Source organism: Lepidochelys kempii, chromosome 24 (assembly GCF_965140285.1).
Source record: "Lepidochelys kempii isolate rLepKem1 chromosome 24, rLepKem1.hap1, whole genome shotgun sequence".
Lineage (NCBI taxonomy): Eukaryota > Metazoa > Chordata > Testudines > Cheloniidae > Lepidochelys > Lepidochelys kempii.
In genome coordinates this window covers 3,807,274-3,820,412 of record NC_136403.1, presented here as the reverse complement: position 1 = coordinate 3,820,412, position 13,139 = coordinate 3,807,274, and the positions used below count along the sequence as shown (strand labels likewise).

Sequence of the window (13,139 nt, the reverse complement as noted above, 5' to 3'; positions counted from 1 at the left end):
CGGGCGCCCCCAAGAGGCAGATAGGGGAATAGCTTCCTTGTGCAGCAGGCCCCATGCTGGGAGTGCCCTGCAGAGCAGCTGGTGGGAGGGTCCTCAACATTTTCCAGGGTCTTGCATGGAATGAGTTTGGCGGCCTCAGCCTACAGAGGACACCCGGATTGAGCAGGTGAGAGATACCAGCCTGCACAGGGACAGCGACCCCTGTCTGCTCACCCCAGCACCGGCTGGCTCTCCTCTCCTTGGCGTTGGACTTGCCCTGGGTCTGACCATGGGGGCATGTCCTTCTCTCCCCCCTCCCTCCCGCCCGTTCCCGAACAGGTGCCGGGAGGAGTGCCCCATCGGCAAATACGGCCAGGACTGCGGCCAGCCATGCGACTGTGCCAACGGGGGCCGCTGCTTCCATATCAACGGGGCTTGCCTGTGTGAGGCCGGCTTCCTCGGGACGCGCTGCGAGGAGCGCAAGTGTCTGGACGGCCTCTACGGCTTGGCCTGCCACCTGCCCTGCCTCTGCAGCCCCCAGCACAGCCAAAGGTAGGGGCGGGGAGGGACTCCGCCGGCAGCCACCTGAGCGGGCCCTCGCTCCAGCCGCTCATGCATGCGGGCGCCTGGAACATGCCAGCGCCTTAGGGGTTAATAGTGTACAGGGGAGGGGGAATACCGTCCCTATTTCCAGTCCTGTGGGTTTGCTGCCCTCTGCGGGGCATAAGGGGAATAACATGGCACCATCCTGCCAATGCCCCCCAGTGCTGGAATGCAGGATTCCCATCTGCAGGAGCAGCGGGGCAGGGGAATCACCCCCGGGATCCAGGCTCTGGGGGTGCAAAGGGCCCGGATTCAGAACATGCGTGCTCTACCCAGGAGCCACCCAGTGGGCGCACGCATGGGGTGTCCGGCTTGGGACACCCGCAACCCCTTGACACGGTGGCAATGCAGCTCTCAGGGAAAGGGCCAGCCCTGCAGGATTGGCACAAACCCGCCCCAGCTGCTTCGCGGGGGCGTTCTGATGGGCACGCGTTTCTCTCTCCCCCCGGGGCCCAGCTGCCACCCCATGAGCGGAGAATGCACCTGCAAACCGGGCTGGGCGGGCCTTCACTGCAACGAGACCTGCCCCCACGGATACTACGGGGCCAACTGCCAGGAGCCCTGCCTCTGTCTGAACGGAGGGACGTGTGATGGCACCACGGGGCTCTGCCACTGTGCCCCAGGGTACACGGTGAGTCGGGGGCCCAGACTGCCGAGACACCGGGAAACAAGGCGGTTAATGTCTTGGTAATTATGGGGGTTGCGAGAGGGCGAGTTGTCTAGTGGTTAGAGCAGAGGACTGGGTGTCAGGACTCCTGCTGGGTTCTATTCCGGACCCTGGGGGTGGGGGGGGGTTAGTGATTAGAGCAGGGATAACTTTGTGATGCTTAGGCGGTTGTCTTTGAAGCAACACAAAATATTACGGCTACTCGCCTCTGGGGGGGAGATCTGGACGCTGCCCCCCGCCCCCTCACTGTCTCCTTGTGTTTGCAGGGGGAGCATTGCTCCAGCTACTGCCCAGCCGACACCTACGGGGTGAACTGCTCCATGCACTGCACCTGCAAGAACGCCTTTGCCTGCTCCCCCATTGATGGCACCTGCGTCTGCAAAGAAGGTAGGGTGCAGGCGGGAGCCCCTGGGATTGCTCACGACGGAAGGCACGGCCCCGGCTCCCCTCCCCCCACCCCCGGGGGGCTCTAGCTGTGCCCCCAGACAGGGCTGGGAGGTGGGAGACCGTTCTCTGCAAGGGCTGTGGGAGCCCTTTTAAGTTCACTCGGGAAAGGCCTTGTGAATATCCCTCTCCGCCCCGGCTCCCTGGCTCTGGATGTGGGCGGGGGCCGGCTGGAACCAGCCCAGGTTACCCCTCCCCTGGCTTAACTCCCGGCACGAACCCTCTGCCAGGCTCGGGGTCTGGCGGGACGACCCAGGCCACTCCTTCCACGGGCGACCTCTTCCAGCGGGTGTGGTCCACACAGCCTGGAGACCCCGCCGGAGCCACGGCACCCAGCCGCGAGGTGGGGCGCCCAGATGTGAGTGGTGCCAGACACCCTCAGGCTGGAGCCATGGCTGAGAGCAGGTTCCTTCCAGGTTCCTTCGCTCTCCTCTAATACCTGGACACATCTGGCTGTGGGACAATATAGCCCCCATAGGGGCTATTGACTGGGCACGGCATTGCCCCCATGCTGCCCTACGTCTCCACCCGTTGAGCTGCCTGCATTTCCCAAGCGCTCCGATTCCAAGTTCCCGTCGATCCGCCTGCCAACCTCTCCGCCCTTCTCCTCCCCTCTGCAGGTTGGCACGGAGGGGATTGTTCCAGCCCTTGCCCCGCCGGCACCTGGGGTCTTGGGTGCAACGAGACCTGCCGGTGCGCCAACGGTGCCGCCTGCAGCCCTGTCAGCGGGCTGTGCTCCTGCGGTGCTGGCTGGCATGGCAGCAGGTGCCAGGAGCCATGCGCGGTATGTTCCCACCCCCTTGGACCAGCCGCTTCCCGCTCCCGGGAGCCTCTGCGCCCTTTATGGCCGTCCCAGCTGACATGGAAGGACCTGATCCTACGTCCATTGCTGCCCATTTCCATGATCTTTGCATCAAGCCCTGGGCCACCCCCCAGGTGCTGCCATGCACCCCGTGCAGAGCAAGGTCCAGCCAGCGGCTGGCAAGATGGGATGCCGGGTGCTTCTAACGGTGCCCGCTGCCCACTCGGTGCCCGCACGTGAGCCGGGATCTCGGCTGTCTGTGATTGTCCCACTGGACAAAATAATTGCAACCATGGGCTAACAAATTGATTGGGAAAGTCACTTGCGGGCCCAGCCTGGGAAAGGGGCTGGGTGATTTAATGGCGATGGAGAGGGGGCTGGTTTGGGAGTGGGGTTATGGATTAGACCATGTGCTTTTTGTGGAGCAGGGGAGGCTAGGGTTAGACCGTGGGCACCGGCGGGGCGGAGTGGGAATGGGTTAGATTGTGTGCACCAGCAGGGCGGGGGTGGAGGTCAGACCGGGGAGGGTTGTGGTGGGGTTGGACCCATGCCCCAGTGGGACGGGACCAGGAAGGGCTCTGGGTTAAAATCACCCACCCCAATCCCATCCCAGTGCCACTGACTCCGGTTGCATCCCCCTCTCGCTAACAGAACGGTGCCTACGGACCCGGCTGCAGCAGTCTCTGTGACTGCAGCCACGCGGACGGCTGCTCCCCCGTCACGGGACATTGCCACTGCCTGCCGGGATGGACAGGTGAGGGGGCCCGGTGGGAGGCAGGGATCTGGGGAGGGGACGGGAGGACTCTGTCTCTGTCCATGATGGCATCCAGGGAGCCCCTTGGCATCCCTGCCAGCTCAACACACAGCTCTTATGAGCATGGCTAGTTCAGAGAAGGAAGGGGGCGGTACTCTTCCAGGCTCCACCCACAACATAAGCTCCTCCCACAGGACTTGACACGCCTGAAGGAGGCACAGCTCACAGTGAATTGTGCAGAGGTCCAGGATATATCGGTGTGAGGTCCGTTCCCCTTTAGGGGGGCATGGCTGGACTCAGTGGGGCACCTCCTGGACCGAGGTCGAAATAAAGTGATGGTGCTTGCCCGATCGCCGCCCCCGCAGGGCACCAAAGAGAGCCAGACTGGCTCCTGCTCCGGTCTTAGCAAACTGCCCGGCAAGAACTCCTCCCTGAGGGGAAGGAGGGCAGTTCACACCTCTCCGAGCCCTCCTCCCTACAGGTTACACTTGGCTCAGGTTCGCGAGGTTTCCTTCGCAGCCAGATGGCAGGGACGCGTGGCCCAGCGGGAATTCCGGCAAGCTTTGGGGGAATAGCAGGACTCGAGCCATGCCAGCTGGTGCCAGCTGACGGGCCGGCCAGTTCAACTTAAGAACCTGCCCTCACTGGCATGAAGGGTTCGTGTGTGTGTGGACGAGACTCGAGTCAGGGGCTGCGCCGGAGTTATAAGGAGCTAACTGCAGTCTGAGTGATGGGAGCGCAGCCTCAAAGAGGGAAGTTTCTGGGTCAGCGCTGGGCTGGGAGACGCTGGGCTGGGAGACCGTAGGGCCTGCAGGGAGCTGTGCGGTGACTCACTCGACCGACAGGGAAGCTGTGGACAGTGACACTGGCATCCCTGACCACCTGGGATGCGAGAAGTTTTATTTCTCCACGCAGGTGACTGGGTTGGCGCTGGGACCTGTCTGCCCCCCCTCCCCAGCTGCCTGGTGAGGAGGGGTCCCCACTAAGAGCACCCTGTTCCTTTCCTTGCCACCCCAGGGCCCCGCTGCAACCTGGTCTGTGACGACGGCTTCTGGGGGCGGAACTGCAGCCAGCCTTGCGTCTGCAAGAACGGAGCTGCCTGCTCCTCGGAGGACGGGAGCTGCAGCTGCACGCCCGGGTACCGCGGCCCCGCCTGCCAGCGCCGTAAGTGCTGTGCCGACCGAGGATGACGCTTGGAGCCAGCGGGCTGGGGTGTGTGTGGGGGGGGGGGGGGGGTCAAGGGGGTCCTGCTTCTGCATTGCCCAGCCCTGGGGCAGCTGTCCTGTCCTGGCAGGGCGAGCGCCTGGCTCCGTCCAGTGCCAGAGCAGAGCAAAGTCCATTGCGCAAACCCCAGGGGGACCAGCCTGCGAGTTGGCACTGGCATCCTCCTTTCGAGCCTGCCCCCCCACCCACCCCAAGGGCTGGTTCGGGTGCAGTGGGCAGGGTCAGAGGCCATTGCACGGGCATCCCAGGCCCCCAGTGGAGCTGGCCAGGGTTCGGGGAGATGGATACATGTCGGGGGCAAACCCCCAATAAGAAATCCACATGAGAACACACCAGCCCGTGTGTCCCCGTGACCTGTTCCCTCTAGCGGGCAGCAAGGAGTTCTGTCTCCATGGGCCTGTCTGGGTCCATCTGCCGAGGCTGCGCATCAACGGGGTCGGTCAGCACTGATTGGGTGGCTTTGCCTGGTCCCTGTCAGGATCTGGGCTAAGACCCAGCAAACTCGTTTCACATGAGCAGCCGTCTGACCGGGCCGGGTTAGGGCTGGTACGTGACTCGCCTCCACACCCCTTCCATTTCTTCTTCCCTTGCCGCAGCCTGCCAGCCCGGGCGTTACGGCAAGAAGTGCGCAATGTCCTGCCGTTGCTCCAACCGCTCCACCTGCCACCTTGTGGATGGCTCCTGCGACTGCTTCCCCGGGTGGACAGGCAGCGACTGCTCACAGCGTGAGTCACATCCACTGCCGGGGGGCGCCCCAACTCACGGGCAGCACAGGTCAACGGGGAATAAGTTGCGGGTGGGTAGCCACTTGTAGGGGTTATAGGGAATCTGGACACAATAGGGTCACCAGGACTATGATCTGGGGGGCCTGGAGGCTCTGTCAGCCCCCAAAATTTAGGCCTCTGCCATTTGAGCTAACGGAGATCTCGTTCAGCCAGTAGCAGAAGTAGGACTCTTATCCTTTCTTTGGGCAGCCACCAGGGGGCGACGGGATCTCACACACATACACTCAGTAGCTCGTTTGGGGAGAGCAGCTTCCAGAGCCAGGTGCGTAGTGGGACTGACGGACGTCTCCTCTCCTCCGCAGCCTGCCCGCCCGGCACGTGGGGAGAGGCCTGCAGCCATACCTGCCGGTGCCCAAACGGAGGCCAGTGCAACACCGTGGATGGGACCTGCTCTTGTCCGGCCGGCTTGACCGGCAGACGCTGCTCGGAAGGTACGGACTGTGCCGGGCGGGGGCCCGGGCATCACACTTCTCCTTTCCCATACAGACCTCACCCGCTTGGTTTCTTCTCTGTAGGCTGCCCCCTGGGGCGCTATGGGGAGAACTGTGCCCAGGCATGCCAGTGCCAGGACGAGGCTCAGTGTGATCCAGTGACCGGGAGATGTCTGTGCCCCTCTGGGTACACCGGCACCCACTGTGAAACCAGTAAGCCGCGGAGCCCGCCCTGGCCGAGCCAGAGGAAAACCCCGGGGAATGTACAGGGTTGTATGACGGCCCCAAGACTGCATTGGGGAGCCACCTGCAGCGCCCACTGCTGGCAGAGGGGAGCATTGCACCCACACAGGACTTCTGGGCGGGTCTTGAGGGAAGTGGATTGACAAGTTTTTTGACACAACCCCCCTCCTCCCCCCGGCTTTTTGGGTTAAAACAGAAATTTCCCCGGGGAATGTCCGATTCTGGTTAAATTTTCTGGGCTTTCGTTGGAAGAACAGAAATCTGGAAAAAAAATTGGGTTTTTGGCAACTGAACCTCCCCTAAAATGTTGGCCAAAACTCCAAATATTTTCCACTTTGTTTCTGACTGTTGACACTCAAAAAATTATAACTTTTCAGCCACAGAGTTTTGGGTTTTAAGGTTTTGGATGAAAACCCGGAAACTTGGAAGAAAAAAATTTTGACCAAAACATTTTGTTTGTCGTTCATCGAAACGTTTTGCTGGAACACCGATTATTTCCCAACCAGCTCTAATATTGGGTTATATGGACCATTGGTCTCCTCCAGCAGTCAGGAGGGGGGATGCGGAGCTGTATGGCTCCAAGCCGCTCCCTGGGACTGGCCTGCCCCTTCCTCTTGCCCAGAGCCATCCTGTGTAAATGCCCCTGCCTCCCAGTCCCCTTCCCCCCACGGATTCTAACCTTGGCCCTTGTGCGCCCCTGGCAGAGTGTCCCCCCGGCACCTTTGGACCCAGGTGCCTCCAGGTCTGCGAGTGTCTCCACAACTCCACCTGCCACCACGTGACAGGGAGCTGCCAGTGTGAGCCGGGCAGGAGCGGGGCCCAGTGTGAGAAATGTGAGTGAGACCAGGCAGGGGGCTGGGAGCCAGGACGCCTGGGTTCTGTCCCCAGCTCCGGGAGGGGAGCAGGGTCTAGTAGTTAGAGCGGGAGGGCGGGGCTGGGAGCTAGGACTCCTGGGTTCTGTCCCCAGATCTGGGCAGAAGATCTAATTATTCCTCTGGGCGTGCAGGGAGCCCCGAGCACCCCTTCACCATGGTGCCAGCGGTGCCGATGGGGTACAGCTCCCTGGGGGCGATCATTGGCATCATCGTCCTGGTGATCCTGCTTCTGGCGCTGCTGGCGTTTTTCCTGTGCTACCGGCACTGGCAGAAGGGCAAAGCGAACAGGCACCTGGCCGTGGCCTACACCACGGGGCGGACGGACAGCTCGGAGTACGCGGTGCCAGGTGAGGGCGTGGCGCGCTCAGTAACGGGGGCTCTGCTCTCGCAGTCACCCCCCTGCTCCCGCTAGCACGGCACCTCCGAGGACACTAAGCTCGGAGTCCCCCAGCCCGCTCTCGGGGAAAGTCTCCCACCTAAGTACCGATCCCAGCCGCCCTGGGCTTCGCGAGGGGAATCCAGCCGGAGCCCGGCACAGGATGGGGACAGGCACCCGGCGCTGCGCAGCCCCTGGGGACAGCTAGTGGACAGGACTCCCAGAGACTTCGGCCTAACTCTGTCTGTCCCTTTGTGTCTGTCCAGACGTCCCACCCAGCTACACCCATTACTACTCCAATCCAAGCTACCACACCCTGTCGCGGTGCGTGCCGACCTCCCCCGCCCCCAACAGCCAGGACAGGGCGAGCTCCCTCAAGGTAAGCCCCAGCCCTCAGGGTGACACTACTCCGGGGAAGTTCCCAGCCTTTTTTGTTCTCTGGAGCCTCGAGGCACGGAGCCCCTTGGGGACGGGCAGAGAGGAGACAGCTTGTCTGTAGCGTCTCTCCGGGGCTAGGCTGGGCTGGGAATTTGCCGCAAAAATAGTTGCACCTCTGACCCCCTCCCCACGCCCCTGCCCCAGCCCTGATCCCTCTCCTGCCCTCCGAACCCCTTGGTCCCAGCCTGGAGCACCCTCCTGCACCCCCAGCCCAGAGTCTGCACCCCCAGCCGGAACCTGAACCCCTTTCCGCGCCCCAGCCCCGAGCCCCCTCCCACACCCTGTACTCCTCATTTCTGGCCCCAACCCCCAGTTTTGTGAGCATTCAGGGCCCACCATACAATTTCCATACCCAGATGTGGCCCTTGGGCCAAAGAGTTTGCCCACCCCATGCGCTAAGCCATCAGGTTGGTGGCCCCCCAGCAGCGCCCCGGATGCTGGGTGCCCCAAGTCTGTGCAAATCCCTTTTTCTGGCCTGTGTTTCCCAGCCTGTGCTGGTTCAGAGAGCCAGACAGACCCTCTAGTAACTGCTGAACCGTCTCTTCTCCAGTCCAGAGCCAGGTGCTGGGCCCGAGCTGAGGGCCCATCTGGTTGGATAAGCACAGCTGGGTGCAGACCAGTCCTGTAGTCTGAACCCCAGGGGTGTCCAAACAACTAAGGGATGAGAACAGGCCAAATGTAGAGACCAACCCTTTATACTGGGTGCTGTATCTCTGGAACCCGTGGGTCAAATGACCCCAAATTTGCCCCACTCGCCCCACCCCAGGGTGCCATGGGGCACAGCAGGTTTCGAGACCATCTGAGTATGTGCAGGGATTTTAGAGTGCTTCGAAACATCCGCTCTTAATGCGAGTGCTTGTCTCAATCTGAACTCTGGGCCACTCCAGAATGAAGGGGTTCTTCATGGACACACACAGACCCTGTGGTTCCCAAAATCCTGGCCTGGCAAAGGGGCGGCTGGCTGCCTGTCTCTGCCGAGCTGGACCCCGTGGGCAGGGGGTGGTAGGACGCTGCTGATTTCCACCCCTTATTTCGTCCACAGGTGCCCTGCAGCCAGCACTTCTCCAGCATAAAGACCGTGGCCTACGGGCCGGACTGTAACGCCTCGCTGCCTGCCGACTGGAAGCACTACGGGGCGCCAGGGCTGAAGCATCGCGAGCGGGGTAAGGTGGGAGGCGAAGGCTCACCAGCTCTGAGCAGGGCTGGGCTTTAGGAGACGGTGTGGGGAGAGGAAGTGGGGTCTATGGGTCAGGACAGGGTGGGGCCATGGCTTCTACTCCCAGTGCTGGAAGGTGAGTGGGGTTGGGAGATGGGGGAGCTCAGGACTCCTGGGTTCTTTTCCCATCTCTAGGAAGGGAGTGATGCCTAGTAGTTAGAGAAGGAGACTGGGAAGTGGGGGGTGGGGCTCAGTACTCCTGGGTTCTAGTCTTGGCTCAGGAAGGGGAGTGGTGCCTAGAAGTTAGGGAAGGAGCTGCAGGGGGGGCCCTTCAGGACTCCTGGGTTCTGTTGGCTCTGGGAGTGGAGCGAGCTCTCTGGATTAGAGCAGGAGAAGGGGAGCTGGGACTCCTGGGTCCATTTCAGCTCAAACGGCCAGTCTTGGTCGGAGCCCTATAAATTTCATCCCCAAACCAGGGCAAAACTGCCCTCCCCACCCCCAAGCTGGTGGGGAGAAAAGCAGCCAGGGCCCTTGTGGGGGACCTTCCCTGGATGCTGCATGGGGAGACCCTTCCTTGGCTGGGAGCTGCCTTCATCTAGTTTCTAGTCAGTGTCCCCATTTCTCACGACCTCCCCCCGTCTCTGCTGTGGGGGCGGACACAGACCCCAGCCTCGTGAAGGGAGCCCCCCTTGTAGCTAAAGGAGGGCCGTGCAGGCTGGGGAGCTAGGGGGAACCCCCGGGGTCTGACTGTGTCCAGCAGCCTCACGGTCTCCCTCCGTGTGCAGGGGGCGGCCCCATGGACCGCAGCTACAGTTACAGCAACAGCCTGGGGAAGTACTACGGCAATGGTGAGCACAGCGGCTCCCTCTGGGGGGGAGGGGCTTCCAGGGGCCCCGGCGCACAGGAGAGGGGGTCCTGCGGGCTTCTCGATCGTAGAATATCAGGGTTGGAAGGGACCTCAGGAGGTCATCTAGTCCAACCCCCTGCTCAAAGCAGGACCAATCCCCAATTTTTACCCCAGATCCCTAAATGGCCCCCTCAAGGATTGAACTCACAACCCTGGGTTTAGCAGGCCAATGCTCAAACCACTGAGCTCTCCCTCCCGCAGATGCTCTCGGCTCAGGCCGATGGCCTCATTTTCCTGGGGTGGGGTCTGGGAGGAGCGGGAGGGGGAGGAGTCGTGCTTACTGCAGCCCTGACCCCCATGTTGCAGTGCGGCACTAGGGGGTGCTGTGGGAGTGGGGCAGGGAGCTCAACAGGGTGCGAGGAAGCTGGGCTGGCTTTGGAGAAGCTCTGTGTATCCCCAGAGCAGCTCCAGCCTGGACAAGCTCCCCTGCACATGCTGCCCAGGTGGGACGCCCTGGGGGCAAGAGGGGAGCTTGGTGCGTAGGGCCCCATCCAGCCCTAGGCCTCTTTGCTGAGGCTGCCGACGAGGGGCCCAGTTAGCACTGATTGCGGCCCATGTGCCTGGAGCTAGACAGGCCCAGCAAACTCGTCTCCTCCAGGCTAAACTGGTGTCCCAGCCCCCCGGCTTCTCCCACTTCCTGTATTCACCCACCCTCCCTTTGCCATCCTTCCACCCACCCTCCAGACTACATCAAGGAGGAGGCTCTACGCGCCAGCAACAGCTCGCTGAACAGTGAGAACCCCTACGCCACCATCAAGGACCTACCCGAGCTCATGGCCAAGCCCTCAGAGGGCAGCTACATGGAGATGAAGTCCCCTGTGAAGCGAGAAATGTCCTACGCTGAGATCGGGCTCTTTGAGGAGCCAGCTGCCGGCTCCAGGGCAGAAGGTAGAGTTCGGCACCGCGACGGACTGCGGGACCCCTCCAGTCCCGTTCACTCTGCAGTGATGCCAGAGACTGAATGGCACATGGGAAGGGGGTACTTGTCCACTGCCAGGCTTTTGCATTTCAGAGGCCACCCTCATCGAGATCGGGGCCCCATCGTGCTAGGCGCTGCACAAACCCACAAAGTGAGAGCCTGTCCCTGCCCCAAAGAGCTCACGGTTTAAAATAGATGCAGCATGGGAGAAAGGAAGGGTCCTTATCTCCATTTTACAGATGGGGAGTCAAGGCCCAGACCAGTAAAGTGACTGGCCCGGGGTCACTCAGGGAGTCTGTGGCAGAGTTTGGAATCGATCCCTGATCTCCCAAGTCCTTAACCACAAGCCCGTCCTGAGACACTTTCACAGATGCCTTTGGTAATGCCCTTGTCTTTCCTCTTCTCCTCCTTCTAGAGAGTTGCCCCCCGGGGGCAGAAGGTGTCTCTCCAGCAGCCCCCAGCGTCGCCCCCAACCACTACGACTCCCCCAAGAACAGTCACATCCCCAGTCACTATGACATGCCACCGGTCCGGCACTACCCCCCATCCCCGCCACTCCGGAGGCAGGACCGGTGAGGAGCCACAGGGCGCTGTCTCTCTCTGTTCGTCCATCCTCCCCATCCTCTCTGTCCACCCTTCCCAGGGAAAGTTGGAGGACTAGCTCCGAATCCCAGCAGGTGGAGAGCCATGGCAGGACCGTGGATGGCCATTTACCAGCACCCCCCGGATTCACCCACAGCCTCTGTCTTTGCTTGTACAATGCAACAGCTGCTAAGGACTAGGGAAGGGGGGAGTCAGACCCCTTGACCCAGCCGCTTGGGGTTGAATATAGCTCATCGCCTTCCCCCAGGTGAGGATTCAGAGTCTGTGACGTTCACATAGAATCATAGACTTTAAGATCAGAAGGGACCATTTTGATTGTCTAGTCTGACCTCCTGCACAACGCAGGCCACAGAATCTCACCCACCCACATCTGGATCCTGAGCCTCCCCCATGCAGCAGGGATGTGGATCTTGGTGGGGTGGTGTTGGAATGGGGGCACATTGCAAAATCGTGTTGCTCCTGCCTCAGCTGCGGCATCCCACTTGCCCCACCATGTTCACCCCACCCCCCCTCGGTGTTTGTCTTCAGGGTGGGGTCCCCCGTCAAGCCATCGGCAGGCGTGTTCTGCCCCAAGGGCACGGCTTTGCACTAGGGGGAGGACTGATCTGAGGAGAAGCCTGCCTCGGTGGAGCTGATGTGAACGGGACACCACAGTGCTGGGGCGCGGAACGGCAGATGTTCCAGTGAGCCCCCACAAAGGGACTGATAACCCAGCAGGGCAGCTGCAGACACTGGACCACTGCGCCCTGCTGACACAGACTAAACACCCCAAGACCAGCCCTGCTGCAGCCCCAGGAGAGACATGGCTGGGAAGTGAGACGCTACCGAATTCGGCTCCCAATCCGGATTCCAGCCTGTGGAGGGGGACTGGATCTGGGCTTTTGGCTCGGTCTCGCTTTGCATCTAGACTCAGCTTCCGAACAGCTGCCTCATTTCATCCCGCCACCAGCCCCACTGGATATGGGCCGTAGAGGATGTTTGCGCTGTTAGGGGAAGTTGGTAGCTCTGAATCCAAGCTTCCCCACCATTCAACCACCACCCACAACAGTCCTACCACTGTGAAGCTGCTGAGGGTTCAGCACACCCCTTCCCATCACGGCATACCACCCCCACCTTGTGCAATATACCGGCCTAAAGTGTCTCCCCCTTGCGGCCGGCCCCAGCAGCTGTAACAGCCTGCTACTTTACTTACCTGCAGCAATGGGAGCTCCTCCTTGGCTCAGGTGACAGAGGCCAGGGCTGAGCTCCAGGGCTGGAGTCTCTCTGCACATGGTCTTGGTTTATGACACCTCCAGGTAGAGCAGACTAGCCCAGCAGGCTCAACTTGGCCTAAGGGACATAGCTGGGTTTCCTTCCCTTTCTGCTCTGGGGGAGAGCTGGGATCTGTAGCCCAATTGATACAGCTCCAGTGTGCATGTAAATAAAGATGTTTGTGTTTTCTTTTTTAACTATGCAACTGTCTAGTTTTTGGCTCAGCCTCCACCCAACTGCTAACATCACTCCATAGGCTTATAGTCAGGGTACGGCCATGAGATTAAACAGGAGCTGGGGTGAGCAAAGACACTGAACTCCCAAATGTTACCCTTTGGGGAGGAGGGGATGCTCTTGCATGGGCTGCAGGGGGGCGTGAGAGGGATTATTATTTTGGTTCCAGTAACAACTAGAGGCCCTAACCAAAAGTGGAGACCCGTTTTGCTAGGCATTATAGGTAGAGACTGAGAGATAGTCCCTACCTCGAAGAGCTGACACTCCAAATAGACAAAGAAAAGATTATCTCCATTGCACAAATGGGGAAACTGAGGCACTGAGCAGTGCAGTGGCTTACCACGGCTCACATACCCTAGGAATAGAGCTCAGATCACCTGAGTCCACGTACGGTGCCTTAACCACAAGCCCATCCTGTGAACGTAGGGAAACCACCATGCTGAGCAGG

The 13,139-nt window shown here is 60.9% G+C and overlaps 1 protein-coding gene across 5 annotated transcripts in view; it reads left to right on the top strand.

The window, feature by feature from the left end:
- PEAR1 (platelet endothelial aggregation receptor 1) overlaps positions 1-12,654 on the top strand; it is a 56,432-nt gene extending 43,778 nt beyond the window's left edge. The window contains exons 10-25 of one of the 5 annotated variants that reach the window (XM_073322955.2): positions 319-531; positions 1,039-1,213; positions 1,516-1,636; positions 2,314-2,477; positions 3,147-3,249; positions 4,267-4,413; positions 5,070-5,198; positions 5,561-5,689; positions 5,774-5,902; positions 6,637-6,765; positions 6,939-7,154; positions 7,450-7,562; positions 8,664-8,784; positions 9,563-9,625; positions 10,369-10,572; positions 11,019-12,654. In XM_073322955.2, coding sequence (XP_073179056.1) covers positions 319-531; positions 1,039-1,213; positions 1,516-1,636; positions 2,314-2,477; positions 3,147-3,249; positions 4,267-4,413; positions 5,070-5,198; positions 5,561-5,689; positions 5,774-5,902; positions 6,637-6,765; positions 6,939-7,154; positions 7,450-7,562; positions 8,664-8,784; positions 9,563-9,625; positions 10,369-10,572; positions 11,019-11,179 — 2,317 coding nt within the window. In that variant the 3' untranslated portion in view covers positions 11,180-12,654. Of the gene's footprint in view, positions 1-318; positions 532-1,038; positions 1,214-1,515; positions 1,637-2,313; positions 2,478-3,146; positions 3,250-4,266; positions 4,414-5,069; positions 5,199-5,560; positions 5,690-5,773; positions 5,903-6,636; positions 6,766-6,938; positions 7,155-7,449; positions 7,563-8,663; positions 8,785-9,562; positions 9,626-10,368; positions 10,573-11,018 lie in introns of those variants that run through there. The other 4 variants (XM_073322957.2, XM_073322956.2, XR_012156101.2 and 1 more) reach the window with 4 other exon arrangements.
- Positions 12,655-13,139: the final 485 nt, after the last annotated feature.